The sequence below is a fragment of the Chrysemys picta genome, chromosome 5 (genome assembly GCF_011386835.1).
Source record: "Chrysemys picta bellii isolate R12L10 chromosome 5, ASM1138683v2, whole genome shotgun sequence".
Taxonomy (NCBI): domain Eukaryota; kingdom Metazoa; phylum Chordata; order Testudines; family Emydidae; genus Chrysemys; species Chrysemys picta.
This window is the reverse complement of record NC_088795.1, coordinates 90579455-90602984: the sequence shown is the minus strand read 5'-3', so window position 1 is coordinate 90602984 and position 23530 is coordinate 90579455. Positions and strand designations below refer to the sequence as shown.

General features: G+C 41.0%; 1 protein-coding gene across 7 annotated transcripts in view; it reads left to right on the top strand.

Annotated features, from left to right (window-relative positions):
- Nucleotides 1–23530, top strand: part of CEP135 (centrosomal protein 135) — a 97514-nt gene that overhangs the window by 26937 nt on the left and 47047 nt on the right. For 5 of the 7 annotated variants that reach the window (XR_006172558.2, XR_010601469.1, XM_008163839.3 and 2 more), the window contains 7 exons: nucleotides 4966–5094; nucleotides 7885–8100; nucleotides 9018–9083; nucleotides 10679–10829; nucleotides 11416–11609; nucleotides 13223–13366; nucleotides 15315–15458. Coding sequence is in view for 5 of the 7 variants with exons in the window: in XM_008163839.3 (XP_008162061.2) it covers nucleotides 4966–5094; nucleotides 7885–8100; nucleotides 9018–9083; nucleotides 10679–10829; nucleotides 11416–11609; nucleotides 13223–13366; nucleotides 15315–15458 (1044 nt within the window). In the remaining 2 variants the exon portion in view is untranslated. The remainder of the gene's footprint in view (nucleotides 1–4965; nucleotides 5095–7884; nucleotides 8101–9017; nucleotides 9084–10678; nucleotides 10830–11415; nucleotides 11610–13222; nucleotides 13367–15314; nucleotides 15459–23530) is intronic. The other 2 variants (XM_065596871.1, XM_008163847.3) reach the window with 1 other exon arrangement.

Below are 23530 nucleotides of genomic sequence, written 5' to 3'. Positions count from 1 at the left end.
AGGGTGGATGGGGCAGGAGTCCTGGGGAGGCCGTAAGGGGGCGAGAAGGGGGCAGGGGCCTGGCCACGCCTGGTTGTTTCGGGAGGCACAGCCTCCCCTAACCGGCCCTCCATACAATTTCGGAAACCCGATGTGGCCCTCAGGCCAAAAAGTTTGCCCGCCCCTGTGCTAAGCCAACTCTTCTGTTGAGGAGTCAGAGTGACCTCAGGCCACAAGAAGTATCTCATTAGTGTGAGATACCTAGATCTAGTCATTTATGCTTGGGTCTTGGAGCAGGGGAAGTTTGTATTCCACACTGACTTGCTTTCTGCCTCAATTGCTCTGCTTGTAAAATGTAGGTAATAATCCTAACCTTCCCCACAATGATAGTCATGTGATTATCACTTGTTTGAAAAGCACCTCTTAAGTGCCGTGTATAATATTAGAAAGGGAGCTGAGGGAGGACCTTGAAGAGACAGTGGATAACATGGTGGAATATGTAGGACAGAGATGAGAATACTTGGGTTCTAGAGAGGGTGGTAGAGACAGTGTAACCCAGGAAGAAATAAGGCAGTGGACAGCAAAATGAGAACAAATGTGAAAAAGAGGAAGATAGATGTTGCCTTCCAAACAGAAAATGATCAAAGATAGAAATGAGAACAAAATGGTGTGTAGATGAAAGTAAAGAACTAATAAGGAAAGGGAAGAAGCAAGAAAAGCACAGATTTTAGGTTAATGAATTTTATGTATTGTGCTTCCCTGGAGACTGAATATTTTTAGGGAAAATGATGGGATTTTGAGTGATTAAGTTACATTAATATTGTTGACTAGTTGGGGTTTTCTAGTTGAATTGGGGAAAAGACAGAGAAAATCACCTACTCTGTATGTATCCAGTCTTTGTGAATGAGAGCCCTAGCAGCCCGAGTCCCTACAATATATGGAGAATTGTCCCTTAATATATGTTTTTAAATACTCACTATGCACATTATCCATCATAATGATCTGGTTTTCAAAAAGCAACAGAGAGTCCTGTGGCACCTTTAAGACTAACAGATGTATTGGAGCATAAGCTTTCGTGGGTGAATGCCCACTTCGTCGGATGCACGTGTCTGTACTTGTGCAAGTTTCTTCATGAGGTTGATAGATTTCCATTCCATACGGCTAAATGCGGTGCCTTGCATGGTGTCAAGTATCAGAGGGGTAGCCGTTAGTCTGGATGCATTCACTTCGTCGGATGCATTCACCCACGAAAGCTTATGCTCCAATACATCTGTTAGTCTTAAAGGTGCCACAGGACTCTCTGTTGCTTTTTACAGATCCAGACTAACACAACTACCCCTCTGATATCTGGTCTTCAGTTCTACCACAGTGGAGAAGTTTGATGTTAGCCTGAAAATTTGGAGAGAGGGATACCAAAGTCATTCTAATGGTCCTTTCAAAAATTCTAATGCCAGTCCTGTGCAATAATGTGATGTGATTACTGGTGTGGGAGAGTAATAGCAAAATTGTTTCTGAGGCCCTCCCCAAAATACAAAGGCTGTCATTGCATACAGTCATAAATGATAGAAACATCACACTGGAATCTGACACTTTTTCTGATATTTTATCCAATTTAACTTCCCTGATAACCCTGAATAACCCTTAATGGAGTTTATCACCAGCTGAAACCGAGGTATTTTCAGTCTGTGATGAAATGCTAGCAAAACTGTATCCAGCTTCTCAAGAAACCTTCTTTGTCAGTGATTTAAAGGTAGTGATAGAGGAATAGAAGTTTCAATCTACAATTGTTGGTTGCTTGTTCTCAGGAGATTCTTGTAGGCAAGTGTTTTTAATTTGAATTTTCTTGTGGGTCACAAATATAACCTGTAACAGTACTTAGTACTAAGGAGGTGATGGTGAGCTCTTTTCTCCCCTGTATTGAGAGCTGTAGCCTTAGGCCATAAACAAACAAGGCCGGCAAAAGATCCAGGAACCGAAATTTCCACTGCCTTTCCCACAACCACTTCCTTCACCTCCTGCCCAGACCATGATCCAGCCAACCCAGCCCCTTAGTTGTCTTTCCTTTGAGCACAATGCAGCTTAAACAGATAAAATAACTCCCTTCCATTGCAAAGGTACACCAATTCATGGCTGTTTCAAAAGCAGCTGTTTCAAAATCTCCCTGAAAGCAGTCTTTTTTCCTATTGAGTATATATCTGGATTTCTTGCCACTCCTTATAACCAGGTACTTCCCAGTGCTTTTGGTTGGTCTTGTCTGAGTCCCAGCAGTTGATTTTCTTTTGCTGGTCCTACCTTTCAGGCTAGTCGTCTGGAGAGTTAGAGATGTAGCTGTCTTTGGTTTGGATTTCCTGTACATTGCCTGCCTGCCTGCATAGAGGCCTGACCAGGAATTCTGGTCTTTTTCCAGTCCTTAGATGAGTATTGCATCCAGTCACCTCAACTGTGGCTTTTTCATACCAGTGCACCAAACATGAGACTATCCTATGTCAAAGTCCCATCTTCTCTTTGCCACAGCATTTTTCTTCCTAGTTTGCTTTTCAAAATATTCAAGACAAGGTCGGTAATTCAAATGATCTTACCCCTTACTTTATTTTTGTTCAGGTAAGATTGTATAAAATTCTTTGTTGAAATTTGAATGCATGTTACTGTTTAGTTTAGAACAAAGTACTGGGCATCTTGAAATCTTTTCATATTGAAATTCTGTTCTTCTGTTATTCCAAGCTGAGATACCAGAGATTCTTCCCAAATAGCTTTGGAAACGTCAGTTTCCAATATCAGATTGGGTAGAAGGAAGGAAGGAAAGAACAGTGTTAAGTCAGACCTTTACAAAGTAAAATCCTTTTGATATTTTCTGGTTTTAAAATAATTTCTAAACTCTGATCTTAATGCATTTTCCTCTGAGACAAGCAAATCTGGATATCTATAAAACAAAATGGACAGTACCTACAGGAGCACCAGAAGTAATGCATCAGTGACCTTAGGAAGCTTGTTGCCATTTTCTGAATCATTGACTTGGCCACCTGACACAATCAAATTATAACCTCTTTTTTCCCCCTAAGGAATGTGCAGGATATTAGAGGTGACAAAAATCCTTCATTATCCAAATAAGCAATATATTACTGTAATCTGTTTATGCCTGTTGTGTGGCTGAAATTTTGATAACTTGCACTCATGCATAAAATATTCCTCATTCGGTTAAAGCCAGTGGCTCTCAATCTTTCCAGACTATTGTACCCCGGCCCTTTCAGGAGTCAAATTTCTCTTGCGTACCCCAAGTTTCACCTCACTTAAAAACTATTTGCTTACAAAATCAGCCATAGAAATATAAAAGTGTCACAGCACACTATTACTGAAAAATTGCTTACTTTCTCATTTTTCCATATAATTATAAAAATAAATAGTTTGGAATATAAATTTTGTACTTTAATTTCAGCGTATAGAGCAGTATAAACAAGTAATTGTCTGTATGAAATTTTAGTTTGTACGGACTTTGCTAGTGCTTTTTATGTAGCTTGTTGTAAAAGTATGCAAATATCTAGATGAATTGATGTACCCTCTGGAAGACCGCTGGATACCCCCATAGGTATGTGTACCCCTGGTTGAGAACTACTGGTTTAAGCAATGCTGCTTACAATTGACTGATGTAGCATATTTGATGCAAAGTATTGATTAAAGGTACCTTTTGTATGCGTTAGCTGGCAGTATGGTAGTGTGCCTGAGAAAGCACAATGGCACATCTGTAAGCCACATTATGGAATACCAGTACTTAGATACTAACAAATTTATTTGAGCATAAGCTTTCGTGGGCTACAGCCCATTTCATCGGATGCATAGAATGGAACATATAGTAAGGAGATGTTTCAGAGTAGCAGCCGTGTGTGTATATACACACATACAGAGAACATGAAAAGGTGGGAGTTGCCCTACCAACTCTAAGAGGCTAATTAGTTAATAACTAATGACACTTATCTTAATAACTAATTAGCCTCTTAGAGTTGGTAGGACAACTCCCACCTTTTCATGTTCTCTGTATGTGTGTATATACACATCTCCTTACTATATGTTCCATTCTATGCATCCGATGAAGTGGGCTGTAGCCCACGAAAGCTTATGCTCAAATAAATTTGTTAGTCTCTAAGGTGCCACAAGTACTCCTGTTCTTTTTGCGGATACAGACTAACACGGCTGCTACTCTGAAACCTGTCAATACTTAGATGTTTCACTTTTGAATTTGTTTAGTAAGCTTCTTTACTTTTTTTAATGAGAATGTGCTTGTGCTTGTGCTTGGGGAAAACATTTAACATTGGGAATACACTTGAAACACTTTTTTGGGGTCAATTTATACATGTCAATCATAATAACCATTAGTAATGAAGACATGATTGAACTCATGCTTTGGATTTTGAAAACATGTATGTATTTTGTATTTTGCGTTCCTGAATTTCTAAGATCTGTGCCTTTGCTGTACTTTGCATATGTGCTTTCTATTCCCTTTTTGTGCCTATTATTTACTCTTTTAAAGATATGTATTTGGATGGGATATTTTTTTCAAGCAACTTCTCAAATTTAATTTTTACCGCAGATTCATTTCTTTTCATTTTAAATGAACACAAACCACTCTGTCGTTTTTCTTGTATTGTTACCAAAAGTAAATACATAAATTTAAATGGGGATGAACAAAATGGTGGAGGGGGGAATATTCTTTTAAAATATTGAATATTTTCAACTTAAAAGCGATAAATATAATAAAGTAAGCAGTGGTGTTTCCCAGCTACGCTACTGCCTTTAATATTCTAGAGATTTTAAATTTTCAGATTTCCTCTTACAGTATGTCATCCAGTTATATATTTATTATTATTGTGACAAACAAATGGCTAGCAACTTTGAATTCAATCTCTTTAATGTATACAAAAATAGTAGAGGTTTTCTAAGGCTGGCTAGGAGATAACTAAGCACTTGAAAGGAATAAATATTTTCTCCCTAAAGGTTGAACTGAGAGATAGAGAGATAGAACGTCTAGTACTAGCACTGGATGGTGGTCGCTCTCATGATGTTATATCTTTGGAATCCAGAAGTAAAAGTAACGAGAAGCTTATTGCCCATTTAAATTTGCAGGTAACACATTTATGCACATTCGTTTGTCAAATTTAGAAATACCACAACCTATAAATGACTTGTAGCCTCTCTTTTTAAAAAGTATGTTTTATGTTAGAAACAAGATCAGCTTAAGATGCTTAATTTAAAATTGCATCATATCTTTTGTTACCAGTTTATTTTTAAATGACTTAATGTTTATGTTTAGAATAGTTTCAGTTTATAACCCAAAGGTCTCAGTTTCTTACTAAAAATTTTGGTAAGACATCTGTGTTTAGAAACTTTCATTTTGTTATGTTCAAACTGTAAACTTTCTGTATGATGTTTGGACTAATTTGAAAACAGTAAAGTTTTTGTTCGGTCCTTTATATTTTTTCTTTGTGTGAGGGACTGAAACTGTGCACTGAAAAGAGAAGTTAATTGTAAGTAACTCTGATTCTTCAACTACATTGTCTTTGCATATACACTTGCGTCTTTGGCATCATAGGGTCAGAGAATCTGAAAAAGTGGTGCCTTTGAGCTATGCAGTTCCCCCTAAACATTCACATGTTCATAGCATGTGTATCAGGAGTATTAATCTGCAAAGGCAATTCTGACTGGGAAGTAGAAATAAGTATCTCAAGAAAAACTTTAAAATTAAAATTAGCAACTTTAAATAGTAACTGTTAAAGAATGCTGAAAAATTGAGATTCCAAAATTGAAAATAAATGTGTTTAAAAAGTAGAAAATTGCTTACATTGTTTAACTGAAGATCAAAATTAATGAAGTGAGTAATTTAGGCTGCAATCCTGCAAACACTCATGAAGGTGGGTAATTTTTCTCATGTGTGTTGTCTCATTGAAGTCAATTTTATAAACCCTTTGTGCTTATTTTTAAAAGTGGTACTGAGGGGTAAAACGAACACAGCAATAGACCTCTTAAAAGGAAGCATTTATTTTGTCTTAAGTTGCATTATTTTCCCATATTCATAATGTAATAGCACAGTGAGATAATATGGAGTGGAGATTGCAGCTCCTGCTTTATAGGACTCCTGTAGCGAGGGAGCCCCCTAAGTCTGGGGAAATGAATCTATATAGGGACATACATATCCCCATTTAATCCCCTCCCCCCATTTCTGCTGTGTTCCCTGATACTCTAGTTCCCCATAACATAAAGGGAACCAATGGGTCATGCTTTGTTCCCCTTGTACTGCTACTCCCCTTTACTGCCCCCACCCCCATGTCTCCAGTGGTCCACGGAACGCATTTCCCTAGCTACTAGCAATGCTTGTCTAATGAGTCTCTGGGACTTATTAGAGCAAGCACTGCTGATAACTTTGTATCTAGTTAGCTTATATAGCCCCCATTACTGTAATATCTGAGCACCTCAGAATGTTTGTTTTATTTATTTTCACAACATCCTTGTGAACAATAGAAGTATCATTATCCCAGCTTACAGATATGGAACTGAGGTACAGAGAGACTAAGGGTATGTTTCAACTTTGAGATGGGGTGTGGTTCCCAGTCTGAGGAGACATACTCATGCTAGCCCTCATTGAGAGAGCATGCTAAAAATGCTGTGACAGCACGATGGGCTAGCCACCCTGAATACTTGCCCATTGGAGACCCTACATACATACTCTAGGAAGCTAGCCCTTCCCACAGCTCATGTTGCCATGGCTACACTCTGTTTTTAGTATGCTAGCCTGATGTGGGCTAGTGCAAGTCTGTCTCCTCAAGCTAGGAATCACACCCCTATCTCCAAGTGTAGATCTACCCAAAGTGGTTTGCCCGAGGTCATGCACACAGGAAGTCAAGGGCAGAGCAGCGAATCGAACCTGGGTCTCAAGAGTCCCAGGCTGGCCCATCCTTTTTCTCCAGGTAGGCAAACTCCTTCCCTAGGCTACAGGTGACATGGGCGGAAATTCAAGGAGGTCAGGAATGTGGAGGTAGTGATATCCCCTCAGTACCTTGGGTGGGGGGAAAGGTATTGGGGTTGTCAAGGTTCATAGTAGGAATGGGGAGAGGAGAGCAAGTGGGGACTTGTGAGGGACATAGATTCTCCATCCATTAATGCCCCCGAGGCTGTGGTAGGGGTGAATATGTGGAGACATGGATGCTCACCCATTAATGTCCTTCAGGAATGATGCAGGCTTGCAAACTCAATACTCCAGCTCCCTTAGCTTGGCTATGCACTTCCCAGTTTTCTGATGTTTGTGCTTTTTATTACAATACTAAGGTCAGTCTACACTGGGGTGTGAGTGACGTAAGTTATACTGACCTAAGCGCCGGTGTGGGCAGTGCTATTTCGGCAGGAGAGCTTCTCCAGCCAACATAGCTGCCATATCTCATGGAAGTGGATTTATTATGCCGATGGGAGAGCTCTCTCCTGTCACCATAGAGTGTCTTCACCAGACGCACTATAGTGGAGCAGCTGCATCACTGCAGCTGTGCTGATGTAGTGCTTCTAGTGTAGACTAGCCCTAAGCTTCTTTTAAAGGCGATAGTGGGTCTTAACTCCACACTTCTTGGTTTCTCGGCATTTGGGTTTGGGGAATTAAATTCGTGTTCTGGTAGGGTACAAGGAGCTCAAGGCACTGCTGAGTGTCTACAACCTTAACTCCATGTTAATCTTTTTTTTTTTATGTTAACTTTTATTACATTTTAAGAATAGGAAAAACTGCAATTTTTTACAAGGAGAGATGTTTGTTTTTAATGTGTAAAGCAGGTATAGTGATTCAGAAGCAGTGGAAGAGGTATTCTACTATCATCTTTAATAGTATTTGACAATTTTGTATTTAATATTACTGTTTTAATTATAAATACATCATAGGTTGAATATCTTCAGCAAACAAACAGAGAGCTTGAAAATCGCATACAAGACCTTTTGGACACCAAACAAAATGTCACTACTGAAGTGGTTCATTTAAGCAATAAAAATGAAGAACTATGCCAAGAACTGAGTGAGATAGACCATTTGGCACAGCAGTTGGAAAGACACAAAGAAATTGTGCTTGAGACTGCAGATAAGGAAATTGGGGAAGCTAAGGTAAGTAAGTACTGTAATTTGCTATGTTGTTTTGGATCTGATCCAACTCCCATTCAAGTCAGATGAGTTGAATCTGCATTTAAAGGATACAAGGATTATTTTCCTACTACAGATCAAAACATTATGAAATGTACTTAGAATGTTGTATAGAATTTCTCATTGGAAGGTGACTAGCCTTACACCTTGATTAAATATATATTTTTGTTACTATGGCATCACAAAGCTTTGTATAGTACTTTAAAGTACCATAAAACTTGGTTTAGGTTTCTCTCTTGGTGCTTTGTGTTTAAGATTTTGTTCTTTGTTCTATTAAGAATGAGCAGGAAAATGCACAAAATAGACCAGCATGCATGCTAATGGAAGAGAGTTTATTTCTCTTATTTTGTCACTTTACTATTTTAGGCAAGACAGTTATTTAAAGAGTAGTTAGCTTCTAGAAGGAAGAAGACTATTTATTTAAAAAAAAAAACAAATAAATAAATAGATCCTGAGACCAAGAACTCCTGGGACAAGATAGATCTTTCTAACAATGATAACTGGGTTTGGAGGGTTCTGCTCTGAGGAATCAAGCATTAGCTCAATTAATCGCTATGTTCTAAGAGGAATATAAGTCTGAGTGCAGCAAATTGTAGACATTTTCAGTACTTCTGTGCTTTATTCAATAAATAGCATGGAAATTAAGCTCTCGATCAAGTAAGTGATGACTAGTAGATTCTTAGGTATTAAGTTCAGCTTACGTTGCACTTTACTGTGTACATGTACTTAGAATTTAGCAAAGTAGAAATCACTTTCTAAGTAAATTGTATATTTCTCACAAAAATATTTTGTATATAATCTCAGGGGTATTTGATTTTAAAGGAATTATTATAATTTTGAATACTTCATTTTTATTAATATATGTTAACTTTGATTAATAGAAAGAAATTAAAAGAAAACATAGTGAAATACAGGATCTTGAAGAAACAATAACAAGAGTTAAGTCAGTAAGTAAAACAACCTTTTCAAATTGAGGTTTCTTCAGGTAATGCCAATTAAGTTGTGATTTCTTTTTTTCTGTTTATCATATCTTGTATAGAATGTTTTAACATGCATTCATCCTTATGAGATAAATTGTTTAATTTACAGGAATGAAAAGATCGGTTAGCTTTTTTAAAACAGAAAATGTATATCGGCATGAATATCTTCTATAATATTTAAGAACTTTAATAAAATAGCTTAGAGAGTAGATTCCAAAGTTAAAAAGCTGAATGACCCATCCTATCATTTTGTTGTAAATTTGAATAAACTGAAGAAAACAATTCTGTAGACAAACGGTTTGGTTAAGCATTGTAGTTTTCTTTTTGTATTTGTTTCTACATGTTGTATTACAAAAGACCTTTCTGTGTAAATTACAGTCTTTTCCTTGAGTTTTCCCTGGTATCATTTCTCCTTCCCCAATGTCACAGTCCTTAATTTGTAATGGTATAATTATTTTCACCACACCCAAGTAGGACATTTCAGAGAATTTTCTTCATATAGAAACTGCTCAACCTCTTAATCAGGACTTTCAACTTTTTACCCAGCACTTGCTAGGTTGGAAACAAAGTTTAACAGTCCAGATGAAAAATACCTGTGTCCCCATGTCCTTTAAAGTCTGTCTCCTGTAGTTTAAAACAACACATCATGTAGTGGCACTGTTTAAGTATTGTATAAAATCAACTTCATATAAAATATGCTTTTAAAAAAGCATTCAATTAGTAGGATGATCTAATAATAGGAAAAATATGCACCAAATAGTATTTGAGCAGATACAGAACTGGTTGAATACAACAAAATATTGTCATACAAATTATTTAGCTAATGCCAATTAAATTAATCAAATATTTTATATTTACGAAATACTGTTTGATCAGATCTGCTTACTAAAATCTCTTGCTTTAGTCGTATTTTCTTTCCTTTGCTCGTTCCTCTCCACTTATTTTTTTAAATTATTTTTCCCTCTTATAGCAGCAGAATGAAACTGACCTGATTCTTCTTAAGGCTTGTCTATACTTACTGGGAGTTCGACGTGCAGCGATCAATGAATCAGCGGTCGATTTAGCGGGACCCGCTAAATCGACTGCCAATCGCTCTCGCGTCTACTCCTGTATTCCACCTGAATGAGAAGCGCAAAGGGAGTTGACAGGAGACTGTTTCCAGTCGACATTGCGTAGTGTAGACCCCGTGGTAAATAGATCTAAGTACATCGTCTTCAGCTATGTTATTCACGTAGCTGAAGTTGCGTAACTTGGGTCGATTTCCTCCCATAGTGTAGACAAGGCCTTAGTTTCATTGCGGACTGCAGAGTTCTGAATACATGATAATAGCATAATGTATTTTTACTTTAAACTTGATTATAGTAAAAAAAAATTGGCACCAAAACAATACATATTCATTAACATTTAAAATTTTGTACACGGGGTTGGTTAAACAGTAGCACCATCTGATCATAATTAGAAAGTTAATAAAATGTTAATTATTTTATTTAAAATACTTTGCTTAATTTTTATTTAGTGACATTTTTAAGAATCTACTAACTTTTTCAGTACTTTTATTTCAGGAGCTATGTTCATGTCGGAGAGAAAAAGAGAGGCTGGCTGATGAACTCTTTGGAAAAGCAGATGAAAAACAAAATTTTGAACTATTGTTAAACCAGCTTGAGCAAGAGAAACAAATGCTTTCAGAAAAAGTTGAAAACTTTGAAATTATAGGTAAATGTTTAAATATTGATTCCCTTAAATATATCTTTTATGTTGTGTTTTTTTAAGATAAAATCTTAAATATATTTATCCGTAAGTAGAAATAACACTAAATCAGGATCCTGTTATATTTGGAATAAAAATAATTGTATGAAGGCTTAAGGTTTTCCATCAAAATATTCCAGCACTGAAACTGTGCATGCATGATATAATTTAGCTGTAGAGTTGCATTTTTTTCTGCGTGAGGGGTGTACATACTTTCTATAGTGATTTTAGGCTTTATTTGTGCTAATCTTATTAACCCTGTAGATGATACATGTCTGTCCTGAATAGTATACTCTAATTGTTAACGCAAAATAAATTGTTATGGAACTGCAGTATACTGATTGTGGCTACTGTTTATTTTATTTTTTGTGTGTGTCTCTCTGTATGTGTGATTTTGTTGCATACCTTTCTAGCTGCAATATATTAGAAATACTTCTAAAACTTTTTACTCGTATATTAGGCAAATACAGTTAACTCTGTAGTTTTGTCAATAAGAAAATAGTCTCTTATTCATAGATACGCTAGTTTTGTTATTTCTTGCTTTCCTCTGCAGAACGAGAACTTGTCTTAGAAGTAGAGAGAATGAGGTTAGAATATGGTATAGCTTTTGGAGACAAGTCACCTTCTCGACTAGATGCATTTGTGAAGACTTTAGAAGAAGACAGGGATTACTATAAAAGAGAGCTAGAATATCTTCAAAAGATGATAAAACGAAGAGCTAGCCCATGCCGTAGGTCTCCAGAAAAGGTAACTCCCCCTTTATCAACGAATGGTGGAAAAAGCAATGCAGAGCTGTTGCTGGAAATATATTAGTTCCATTCAAGAAGTGATCAAATATAATCTAAATATTAACTGCAGAAAATTATTTACCCTAATTGTCTTTTTAAATTATATTCTCAACATGAACCAAAAGTAACTGTGAACCATAATAATAATTTTCCCTCTGTTGATACTCACACCTTCTTGTCAACTGTTGAGAATAGGCCACTTCCACCTTGATTGAATTGGCCTTGTTAGCACTGACCCCCCACTTGGTAAGGCAACTCCCATCTTTTCATGTGCTGTAATGTATATACTGCTTACTGTATTTTTCACTCCATGCATCTGATGAAGTAGGTTTTAGCCCACGAAGGCTTATGCCCAAATAAATTTGTTAGTCTCTAAGGCCTTGGCTACACTTACCGGCAAGTTCGACGGCTGGAAATCGAACTTCTGGGTTCGACTTATCGCGTCTAGTCTGGACGCGATAAGTCGAACCCGGAAGTGCTCGCCGTCGACTGCGGTACTCCAGCTCGCCGAGAGGAGTACCGCGGAGTCGACGGGGGAGCCTGCCTGCCGAGTGTGGACCAAGGTAAGTTTGAACTAATTCGAAATAAGGTACTTCGAACTTCAGCTACGTTATTCACGTAGCTGAAGTTGCGTACCTTAGTTCGAATTAGGGGGGGTAGTGTAGACCAAGCCTAAGGTGCCACAAGGACTCCTGTTCTTTTTGGGGATACAGACTAACATGGCTGCTACTCTGAAACCATCTTTTACTGTTGACATTTTTCAAGTTTTCCATTATTGCTTAATCTGTAGAAAAAGATTTTTATTTCAAATTTAAGAGGAAAGAAGCAAGAGAGATCTAAGGGTATGTCTATCTGGGTATCTAAGGTACCCTAACACGTAAGTATCTAGACAACAATTAAAAATCCATAGCTGGCCTCTGTCAGATGATTTGGGCTTGACCTAAGGGGCTGTCTAATTGCAGTGTAGACATTAGGACTTGGACTGCAGCCCGAGCCTGAACATCTACACCACTGTTAAACAGCCCTTTAACCTGAGCCTCTTAGCCTGAGGTCTGGTCTATACTACCCGCCTGAATCGGCGGGTAGAAATCGACCTCTCGGGGATCGATTTATCGCGTCCCGTCGGGACGCGACAATCGATCCCCGAATCGGCGCTCTAACTCCACCAGCGGAGGTGGTAGTAAGCGCCGCCGACAAAAAGCGGCAGAAGTCGATTTTGCCGCCGTCCTCACAACGGGGTAAGTCGGCTGCAATATGTCGAATTCAGCTACGCTATTCACGTAGCTGAATTTGCGTATCTTAAATCGACTCCCCGCTGTAGTGTAGATGTACCCTGAGTCAGTTGGCATGAGCCAGCTGCAGGTGTCTAATTGCTGTATAGACATACCCTATGTGTTTTGTCAGGTTTTGGGAAAACTGTTCCTTGTTTGTTATTTACAGTAAAGCATAGAAACCGAATCAGGATTGGGGCTCCATTTTGCTGACTTTTGCCTAGAAATATATATTTTATAGATGTTACTAATAATGTTCTATATTAAGTACCTATCTAGTATTTTCTGATTTACTTTGCAGAGTGAAGATGTGAGGTTGATCACAAGGGAAAGAGATGAACTACAATCTATGTTGGATAGATTTGAAAAACACATGATAGAAATTCAATCCAATGTCAAATTACTGACTGCAGAAAGAGACAAATTAAATGTCCTTTATGAACAGGTAAGAAATTAAGGGCATGATCTAGTTGCCATTAAATTAATTGACTAACACTTTGTAGTACTGTTTATTAATTTAAAAAAAAGCAGGGATTGAGGGACTTGGAGGCTCAGCGTGGTGGGATCCTGGGAGCTTAGACCAACCAAGATATAACAAGCTGTAACTACTGTAATAGGATTGCAAATTTAGAATTATTTGTTAATTAGGTAATTCCTGATTTTATTGCTTTGTAATAAATTGGTATCTTAACTTCAAAGAAATTCTAGTAGTGGCTACTATGCCTTCCTGAATTCAGTTAGGATATTTGTTGTGCAGATCTAATTCCTTAGATACTACAGTGATGAGTGTTGTAGAAAATCTTAAATTAGGTAGATAGGAGTTAAAATTGTAATCTGCCTTATTAGTGTCACTAGTTAATATGTAAACTGTGTAAGGCTATGTCTATACTTCTCTGTGGTTCGGACTACGGGGGTGTGAACAGCAGTGCACACCAAAGTGCTGCACTGTAACTTCCCTGTGTAGGCGTAGCAGGAGCAAACTAAAAGGTTCCTAATCTCGTTAGCATCGTAGTTCTCAAACAGGACTACGTTAACGTGAATTAGGAACCTTTTAGTTTGTGCCAGCAGAGTCCACATGAGGGAATTAGAACACAGCACTTTTGGTGCGCACTGCTGTTCACACCCTTTATAGTCCAAACTGCAGGGCAGTGTAGACAAGCCTTAAGTCACCTAATATTTTAAATCCAGTTTTACAGCTTTACCTGTTTCATAGAATCGTAGGACTGGGAGGGACCCTGAGAGGTCATCTAGTCCAGTCCCCTGCACTCATGGCAGGACTAAGTATTATCTAGAGCATTCCTAGGTGTTTGTCTAACCTGCTCTTAAAAATCTCCAATGATGGAAATTCCACAACCTCCCTAGGCAATTTATTCCAGTGCTTAACCACCCTGACAATTAGGAAGTTTTACCTAATGTCCAACCTAAACCTCCCTTGCTGCAATTTAAGCCCATTGTTTCTTGTCCTATCCTCAGAGGTTAAGAAGAACAATTCTTCTCCCTCCTCCTTGTAACAACCTTTTATGTCCTTAAAAATTGTTGTCAGGTCCCCTCTCAGTCTCCTCTTCTCCAAACAAACCCAATTTTTTCAATCTTCGGTCGTGTTTTCTAGACCTTTAATCATTTTTGTTGCTCTTCTCTGGACTTTCTCCAATTTGCTCACATCTTTCCTGAAATGTGGCACTCAGAACTGGACACACAAATCCAGTTGAGGCCTAATCAGCGTGGAGTAGAGCAGAAGAATTACTTCTCGTGTCTTGCTTACAATGCTCCTGCTAATACATCCCAGAATGATGTTCGCTTTTTTTGCAACAGTGTTACACTGTTGACTCGTATTTATGCTATGGTACTCTATGGGTTAGCATACTCAAACGAATGCTAATTTTAGAATCTTATGCCCTCAAATATGTGACTTCTTAGGAAATTTTTCAAGCGACGTATATTTTAGAACACTTTCACATGATGCTTCTACAGTTACATATAGAATATTGCAACTTCTAATTCACAACTATTTTCCTTCTGAAAAGTAATTAATTAAGATTACATACTGTACTTGGAATTTGGAAATAGAAAGGTTAGGAAGATAAGGGAGAGAGAATTCATGAGCAAGGTAGGGGAGGATAGAAGCTGGAGAGGAAGGAGGAGGAAGTAATGAATGAGAACAGAAGGGGGGTTTGGACATAAGGAAGAAGTAAGTGTATTTTGGGAAAATCAAAAATTCTTTGCCTTTGTATGACTTAAGGAGCACTTTCTGGATGCCTAGGAAACAACTAGAAAGAAATGCAGTATATCTAGTGTAATCAGAATGCTAAAGATCAGTTTGTCATTTTTCTTAACATTATATACAATGTACTATTTTGAATGTATGGATACTACTAAGCAGTACTCTTTTAAAGTCTCAGGATGAATTAAATAGGTTAAGAAGAGAGGCAAAGCATACTTTAGTTTCTCAAAGTCACGTGGAAGAGGAAAGAGACATTGCATTAGCTGACTTCAGAAGAATGATGGCAGAAAAAGAAAGTCTGAGGGAGAAACTAAAGGTGAGCATGTGTTAATATAAATAATGCCTTTTATGTTAATCTGTGAATATCTACTCTTGTGAATTCTGAGAGGAACTTCTGATGTGTTGCTTATTTATGCAGTAATAATTATAACTAAGACCCTACAACTTCAGTTTTCTTCTCCACTGAACACCACCACTGGACCACTTGTATAGTCTGTGCAGGATTAATGAGCTTTCTGGAAATTCAAAATTTTAAAACATTGCACTTGTAAAACGATCACCTTATACATCAAAGAATGCATTTGTCAGGAGAAACTATGGGTAGGATCCGTATGTATCTGCAATAAATATATGGATATAATGTTGCAATTACAGGTGCATGTTTCATTTTATTGGTGCAAAAAAAAGCATTAAACCTATGCTCAGTAATGTTGGGGGCTTTATTGTTTTCTTTGTTAAGCCTCAAGTTATTTTTAAGCACTGGAAATGGAAATACAGCTATAAAAGCAGTGTTGCAGAAGGGACTCTGTAGATACTAGATATTAAAAACTGCTCCACAAATATATAAATAAAGTATATCCTCTCTGGTATTTTATTTGCTAGCTTGTGGCTAGACATTAGAGCGAATTTAATCATTTAGTGTCTAGTGTTTAGATTCACTGAACGTTCTGAAGCTTTAGTTCATTATATTGTTTTGTTTACTTCAATATGGTATTCTTTCTGTGTTTTGCCTTGCAACCTGTCACTATGAACACCAAAAGTGAAATCTTGGCCCCATTGACGCCAATAAGAGTTTTACCATTGACTTAAATAGAACCAGATTTCACTTCTATGTGGAAACATTTCTAACTTGATGATATACTTAGAGCTAAGTTTTTTTTTTGTGTGTGTGTTTTTTTTTTTTTTTTTTTTTTTTTGAGCTATTCATATAGATTCCAATCTTGGTGCATGTCATATGTGCAAGATCAGATTCTTTACAATGGCAGTGTCTGGGAAGTTTGCCTGTGCTTTGCATACCCTCCTGCTTCCCACAGCAGAAGAGACAAAGGACGGTACAGCTGCAACACGTGGTTCTTTCTTGTCACCTGTCACTGCAAGACAGAACCCTATGGTATCCTTGTTCCTTGCTTAGCAAGAAACCAGTTAGTCTTCAAAGTTTTCAATTTTTGGTAGTTAAACTTTTTGCTAGGTTTTCTTTGCCTCTTGGCTTTTCATTGATCTCAGATAAAGAGCAATGACTGGTAGAGCCCCGCAGATATGCGGATATCTGCTTTATATCCGTGGACCATGTTTGTGAATCGATGCGGATACAAATTTTTGTATCCGCACAGGACCCTAAATACAGGATCTCAAATGCGGGAAAGTAGCTGTCTGTAGCTCATAGCCTATGAGGCTGCTTCCCCACCTTCCAGAGCCTATATTTCCTCTCTCCCTGTATATAGAGAAAGGGGAGGTGGATAGATCAAGACAGGTAGGAAAATCCCCCATGTTCCTATCTGTAGTTTAAGCAGTCAAGCAATGTAGGAAACTTCTCCCAACTTCATTGCTGTATCAGGTCAGTTGGAGAGGGAGGCAGCTGCTTCTGCAAAGTAAGTCAGTCTGGCTTCCTGACTTACTTTGCAGAAGCAGCTGCCTCCCTCTCCAACTGACTGTTACGGCACAAATAAATCACTGGCTGGGCAACCGGAGAACGCCCTCTTCTGTGCCCCTAACCCTTGCACTCCCCTCCTGCACCCACCTGGGAAAACTGACCTGAGTCATAGAGTGCCTGCTGTTGTTGCTCCTCTTTCTTCCCAACCCCCTGAGGGGGTGCGGAGTATGACCTGCCAAGCCAGTAGGTGCCAGGGCTGAAATAAGGCATTGGTTGGGCAGCCGGAGAGCACCTTTACCCCCTTGACCTGGAGTCATGGAGTGCCTGTTGTTGCTCCTCACTCTCCTCCCCCCCCCTCCCCAGCCCCGTTAGGAGGCTAACCTGCCAAGCCCGGGCAATAATTAAGCAATGTAGCCCTCAGATAGTATTCTCTTTACATGATTCCACAGGGAGAACAGTGGCTGGTGCAAAGAAACTGGGATTGCTGAGCTCTAAGTGTGATGACTTTATAACTCACAAGCTAAATAGGCAGCTGAGATTTTTTTAAATTTTATAGTTTAGTTTGTTATTTTGAGCATTATTGACTTTAGACATTTACATTAAAAATAATAAAATAAAAGGCTATTTGTTCTGATGCCTGTTGTATAGTAAGACTGATGTTTAAAATAATAACAACAATAATAATAATATTGTGCACATTTGTTAAGCCAGGTAGTTTTCTTATACAATACACAGGCTCTTCCTGAGAGGCACTGACATAGCTTGCTGTTGCAGGTGCAGTGTGGATGCAAATATAGATAAAAGATGGAGTGTGGGTCAGATACAAGTTGATTCCTGCAGGTTGGATATGGATCCACATATTTGTATCTGCACCAGGCTCTAATGACAGGTGTATCTGATGGGGCTGTAGGCAGTCAAGCCTAGTGATTAAAACAAGAGTTTATCCTACCAGTTAGAGCTGAGTCCAGTGGGGGCACAGTCCAGGAACGATCCAAGGGTCAGTACCAGAGGGACAGAAGCCACATCCTAGAGCCGGTGGGTAAACTGGAGTTGTAGGCTAGAGGTGGAGCCAAGGATTGGTACTGGAGAGACAGAAGTTGAATGCCAGAGCCGTAGCTAAGGATTGACGTCAGAAGTTGGAGGGAAGGGAGGCTGGAACCAGAGTGGGTAGTAGGTGGAGCAGATTCGGAAACAAGTCTGGAGTAGGGCCTGGAAGCAGGCTGGAGCAGGACAAGTGTGGCTGTGGGCATAATACATGTTGAGGAACTGCAGATCTGCTGTGAGTGCCAGACTTATGAGCAGGGTAGCTAAACCAGCAGCCAGTCAGGTGCTCTGGCTACTCTGTCAGTTCCAAGGCAGTGAAGCTGGGCTCTTTGGTTGCCTAGCAGTGAAGTTAGTCAGGGAGCAGGACAGTAGTTGGTCTGGTCCCTGACAGCACCCCCTTCTTTCAGGGTCATTTCCCGGGAACCCTGGGGCTGTTGGATTAGGCAGGAAGGCAAACAGGGGGTCTGGACATGTTCCACGGGTTCCTATGTCTGCTCCTCCAGGACTTATCCCTCCCAGTCAATCAGATATTGGAGTCTTCCCCAGACTCAGTGAGGGTCCAGAATCTGCTGGTCCACAAGTTTCTGTTGGCCCTTCACAATTATTAAAGGAGGAGGAGGAGTGTAGTGCGGGCAGAAATTCTTGATAAAGATTTCACGAGGGAGATGTGGAAATGGGGAGGATCTGAAGGGATTCTGGCAGCTGTAATCAAAAGGTTACTGGGTTAAATTGTTCTGTGATCTTAAATGGCCACAAGTACTTGTGGTCCAGCTTCAGGGATGGACGGGTGGATTACAGGTTTTGTGCAGACAATCAAACCCTATCCCCTTCCATGAGATTGGGGGTTGGCTGATGGTATCGGTTGGCTAATGGCTTGGTGCTTGTACACTGTCTTAGCCTCTTTTAACTGGTGCCTGAATTCTTGATGTACTTGGTTAACATACACAGCGAGGTCAGCGATGGTTGGTACTGGTAAGGCAAGGGGATTTCAGGGTGCTGCCAAAGGTGGAACCCATAATTCATGAAGTGGGGGTCTTCTGAGTTACAGTGTGTGTGTAGTTGTAGGTGAATTCAGGGTGGGGAACGAATGCCAACCAGTAATCCTGGTGGTAATATAGGAAACAGCCTAGATACTGCTCTAGGACTTGATTGACTCTCTCTGCCTGACTGTTGGTACTAAGGTAGTAAACAGTTGAGGGACGAAGTGCAATGGTCAGGAGCCACATAAATTCCCACCAAAATAAACTGTGACCCCTGGTCGGATACTATGCTTGAGGGCAATCAATGAAGGTGAAAGGTATCGTCTTCAAACAGACGGGCTATTTTGTGGGCAGTGGGGTGGCTATGACACAGTATAAAATGTGCTATCTTTGTCAGGAGATGAATAACCACTAGAATCCTTGGGAGGGCGGATGTTCCATGATGAAGTCCGTCAACACGATGGCCCAAGACTGGGGTGGAATGGAAAAGGACTGAAGAGCAGTTTCAAGTGGGATTTTGGTCTGAGCGCAGAGGTTACAGGACCAGATATAAGTTGCTGTTGAAGTGTGCAGGGCCAGCCACCAGAAACTCCTCGGCACTGAGGGCTTGGGTCTTGAATTGACCAAAGTGACCTGCCAGAAGAGGATCGTGACTGATTTGTAGAACTTGCAGCCTGGGTGAACCATTGGGTATGTAGATGTGCCCCTTAAGATACAGAAAGGCAGTATGGGTGGTAGCATTGTCTAGGGCTTCGTGGATCTGAATTGCGAAGGGATCATTAGGCAGCAGGGAACCCATCGAGGGTAGCAGGTTATGGACAGTGGTACTCAAAATAAAATTTGACAGTTTGAGGATCATGGATGGAGCCTCTTGGTCAAGTTCACAGTACTCCCCCTTCTGGGATAATGCACCTTTCTTCGCATTCCTGGTTCTGTGACAGTAGGTCACCAAGAAGTCAAACCAAATACAGATGAGGGACCAGTGGGCCTGTCACTGTTTTAGGTGCCAAGCCTTCTTCAGGAATTCCAGGTTCTTGTGGTCGGTGAGGACTTCGATTGAGAACCTGACATTCTCCAGGAGATGCCGTCATTCCTTGAAGGCTACTTTGATGGCAAGTAGCTCTTTATCAAGGATGTCATTGTTTTGCAGCACTGGTGTGAGCATGCGCAAGTAAAAGGCTAAAGGGTGAAGCGGACCATCAGAGGCTGCCATTTGGGAGAGGACTGTCCCAGTGCAAAGTTGGAGGCATCTGCTTCTACTGTAAATAGCTGGTACAGTTTCAGAGGTTCAGGTGCAGTGGAGGTCACTGAAGATAACCATCACGGCCTGAATGATCTGATTCACCTATGCCAGGAGGGGGCTGGACTATTCCAACGGAGCGGGAGGTCCAGGCCAAGGCTTTCCGAGTAATGTTGAGACCTACTCAGGCCTGGTCTGTGAGGCGCATTGGGGGGTAGCAAGAAGATGAGCTGGCATTATTTAGGAAATCTCAAACCACAGTCACCATTAAACTTGTCCGGAAGTGGGACCTTTGGCTCTTGAGAGGCTGGAGCCAGGGTGAAACCTGGGCTTGTAGGGCTGTTTTCTACACCTGCAGGGTGAACACTTGTGTTTGCAAGGTCTGTACGGCCCATCCACCAATTCCACCAGCGAAAAATTGGACTGAGTGGGGTCTGTCGGCGAGGTGGGCCTTACCTATGTATTGGGCTGTTCAAACTGTAGCTGACTGGGTCTGGGCAGTCAGGACTAATGGTTGAAATGGGAGTCCAGCCTATCAGTTAGAGCTTGGTCCAGGGGAGCAGAGTCCAGGAACAAGCTGAGAGTCAGAAGGACAGAAGCCGAATGGCAGAGCTGAAGAGGGAGCGAGGATCAGTATCAGAGAGACAGTAGCTAAGTGCCAGAGCCGGAGGGTAAACTAGACACATAAGCCAGAAGTAAAGCAGAGGCTCGAAGTCAGAAGCTGGAGGGGAACAGGAGCAGGTTTGGAAACAAGGCCGGAGCAGGATAGGAAGTGGGAAGAAGCAGGATCTGGAACCAGGCTGGACCAACATCTGGAAGCAGAAGCAGGGTAAGCTCAGCTGCAGGCATGGTACATGTTGATACTCCTGGCATGCTGATGCACCCAGCTCTGACACAGCGCAAGGATTGGGCCTGCCCCAGAAACACCCCAGGGCCCTGCCCCTCGTTGCCAGCTGCACCAAGTGTGGGAAGGCAGGATCCAAGTGTTGAGGGGCTTGGTGTAGGAGCATGCAGGTATGGGTTGAGAGGGCAATCTGGGTGCGGGCAGCTCATTGGGGGATCTGGATGCACAGGGGCTTTTTGGAGGGTTCTGGGTGCAACGGTAATGGGACACTGCAGAGGGTCCAGGTGAAGGTGGTTTGGGCTTAGCGGGGGCGGGGGGTTCTGGATGTAGGGGGGGACTAGAGCTTGGAAGGGGGGTCTGGATGTAGGGGGGGACTAGGGCTTGGAAGGGGGGTCCAGATGCTGAGGGAGTGGGGCTCAGTGGGGTAGGGATCCAAATGCAGGGGTGGTCCAAGTGCAGGGGGGGGTTGGGGCTCGTTGCGGGGTTCTGAGTGTGGGAGGGTGAGGCTTGGTGGGAGGGTCTGGGTATGAGGGGGTCTGGATGCACAGGGGTTGGGTGGATGGGGGAGCAGTGTACAGTGATTCCCTCACCCTTCAGCTGAGGAGCGCCACCCTTCCCTTGAGCGCCACCTCTCACCTCATTGGCTGGTGCACTGGGAGTTGGAGAAGAAGCACTGACAGGATCTATCAGGGTAACTGGAAGGTCATCTGGGTCACATAGGGCATCACCTGTGTGTCCTCCACATTACTCATACCAACCATGGCATACTGATCCCTTGAAGAGTAAATCCATACTCAAAAAAAATTGGCTCAAACTGCGGCTTTCAGAACCAGATCCTCCATACCAAAGAAACAACTCCCATCTGTTTCAGCTCAACCCCAAATGGTATAGGGAAAGGAGGAATACAGTGGCACAAGCACTTGCTTGAAATACTCCATCCCAGTCATTTCATCCTCTTTGCCAGACGAAGTGGTCAACCCTCTGTCATCTGCCTTGGTAGAAGAGCTGAAGGTCTTTTAGGACTTTCTCTGTCACGTGGCAGAGACATTGAACATCTCCCTGGCAGTCATCCAGGAGAAGCAGCACAAATTGCTGGATATCATACAACCCTTCTTGTCGGGACAACTCACCATGCCAAAGCCAGCAAAGTTCATCTGGCACACACCAGAACCTATTGTGAGTACATCAAAGGGGGCAGACAGAGGAGGTATTAGGTCCATGAAAAGGGATTCAAGTACTTTTACCAACATCCTCTCCAGGTATTGTTGTAGTTCAGGCAGTCCATGAGACAAGCAAGACCAGGCAAAGGTCTGATGTTTTTGGGAAGAAAGCTTACTCTTCACAAGCCTCCAAGTGAAAATAGTGAATTACCAAGTGCAACTTTCCAAATATGGCTTCATGCTATCGGACAAACTCTCTATAATTTTATGGACAAGTTCTTCATAGATCACCTGGATAAAATAAAAGGTCTTATGGTAGCTTCCATCCCTGACAGCACGCTGAGCAGCAATTGACACAGTTGATACAGCTCTCAGATAAACAGCCACTGCTGTAGCTATGAGATCTTTTTAGTTACAAGCATCAGGAATTCCACATGTAGTCCAGGTTACTATTGAGGACCTCCTGTATGGGGGCAATGAGCTCAGCAACACCCTATATACCTTAATAGTCAAGGGATTCAGTGAGATTCCTGGGCCTATAAGTTCTGCCCCCTAAGAGGAAGTTTCCAAGACAATAGCTACAGCAATACAGGCAGAGGCAGCAGCCCCACTATTACTTGCAATAGTGATCCTTGTAGCCCCTGGGGAAGAGACAGCATTTCTGTGGCGGATGGCCTTCTCCTCATTGTCCCACAATCCAGGGCTTCAAGAAAACATGATATACAGGGCAAGAGTTGTGCCAGACCATCTGTGGACTCTTCTTTTTTCATCCCTTCTTTGACACTCACCTGTCCTTTTCTGGGAGGCTTGGTCAGGGATAACCCCAGACCAGTGGGTCTCTAAGATCATCAAAAAACACCTTTCTCCCTATCTCTCTTCAGGGACCCTTCTGATGAGAATCTACTGAAGCAAGAGATAAGACTCCGTGGTACAAGTGGGAATAATGGAGGAGGTGTCTCAGGAATTAAGGGGCAAGCAATTCTGTTTCCACTTACTTCCTATTCTCAAAGAGAACAGAGGGTGGAGACTCATCCTTGATCTTCAGTGCCGTCATTCATTGCTCCGTCTCTGAGCCCCATGGTCTGGTTTGTGGTTCTTGAACCTCCAAGATACCTACTTCCACATTTCTATGCATCCAGCTCACAGGAAGTATCAGTGGCTCCTGGTAGGAACCTAACATTATCAATACAGAGTTCTACCTTTCAGCCTCTCCACAGCACCACAAGTATTTACCAAGGTCCTAGCTGTGA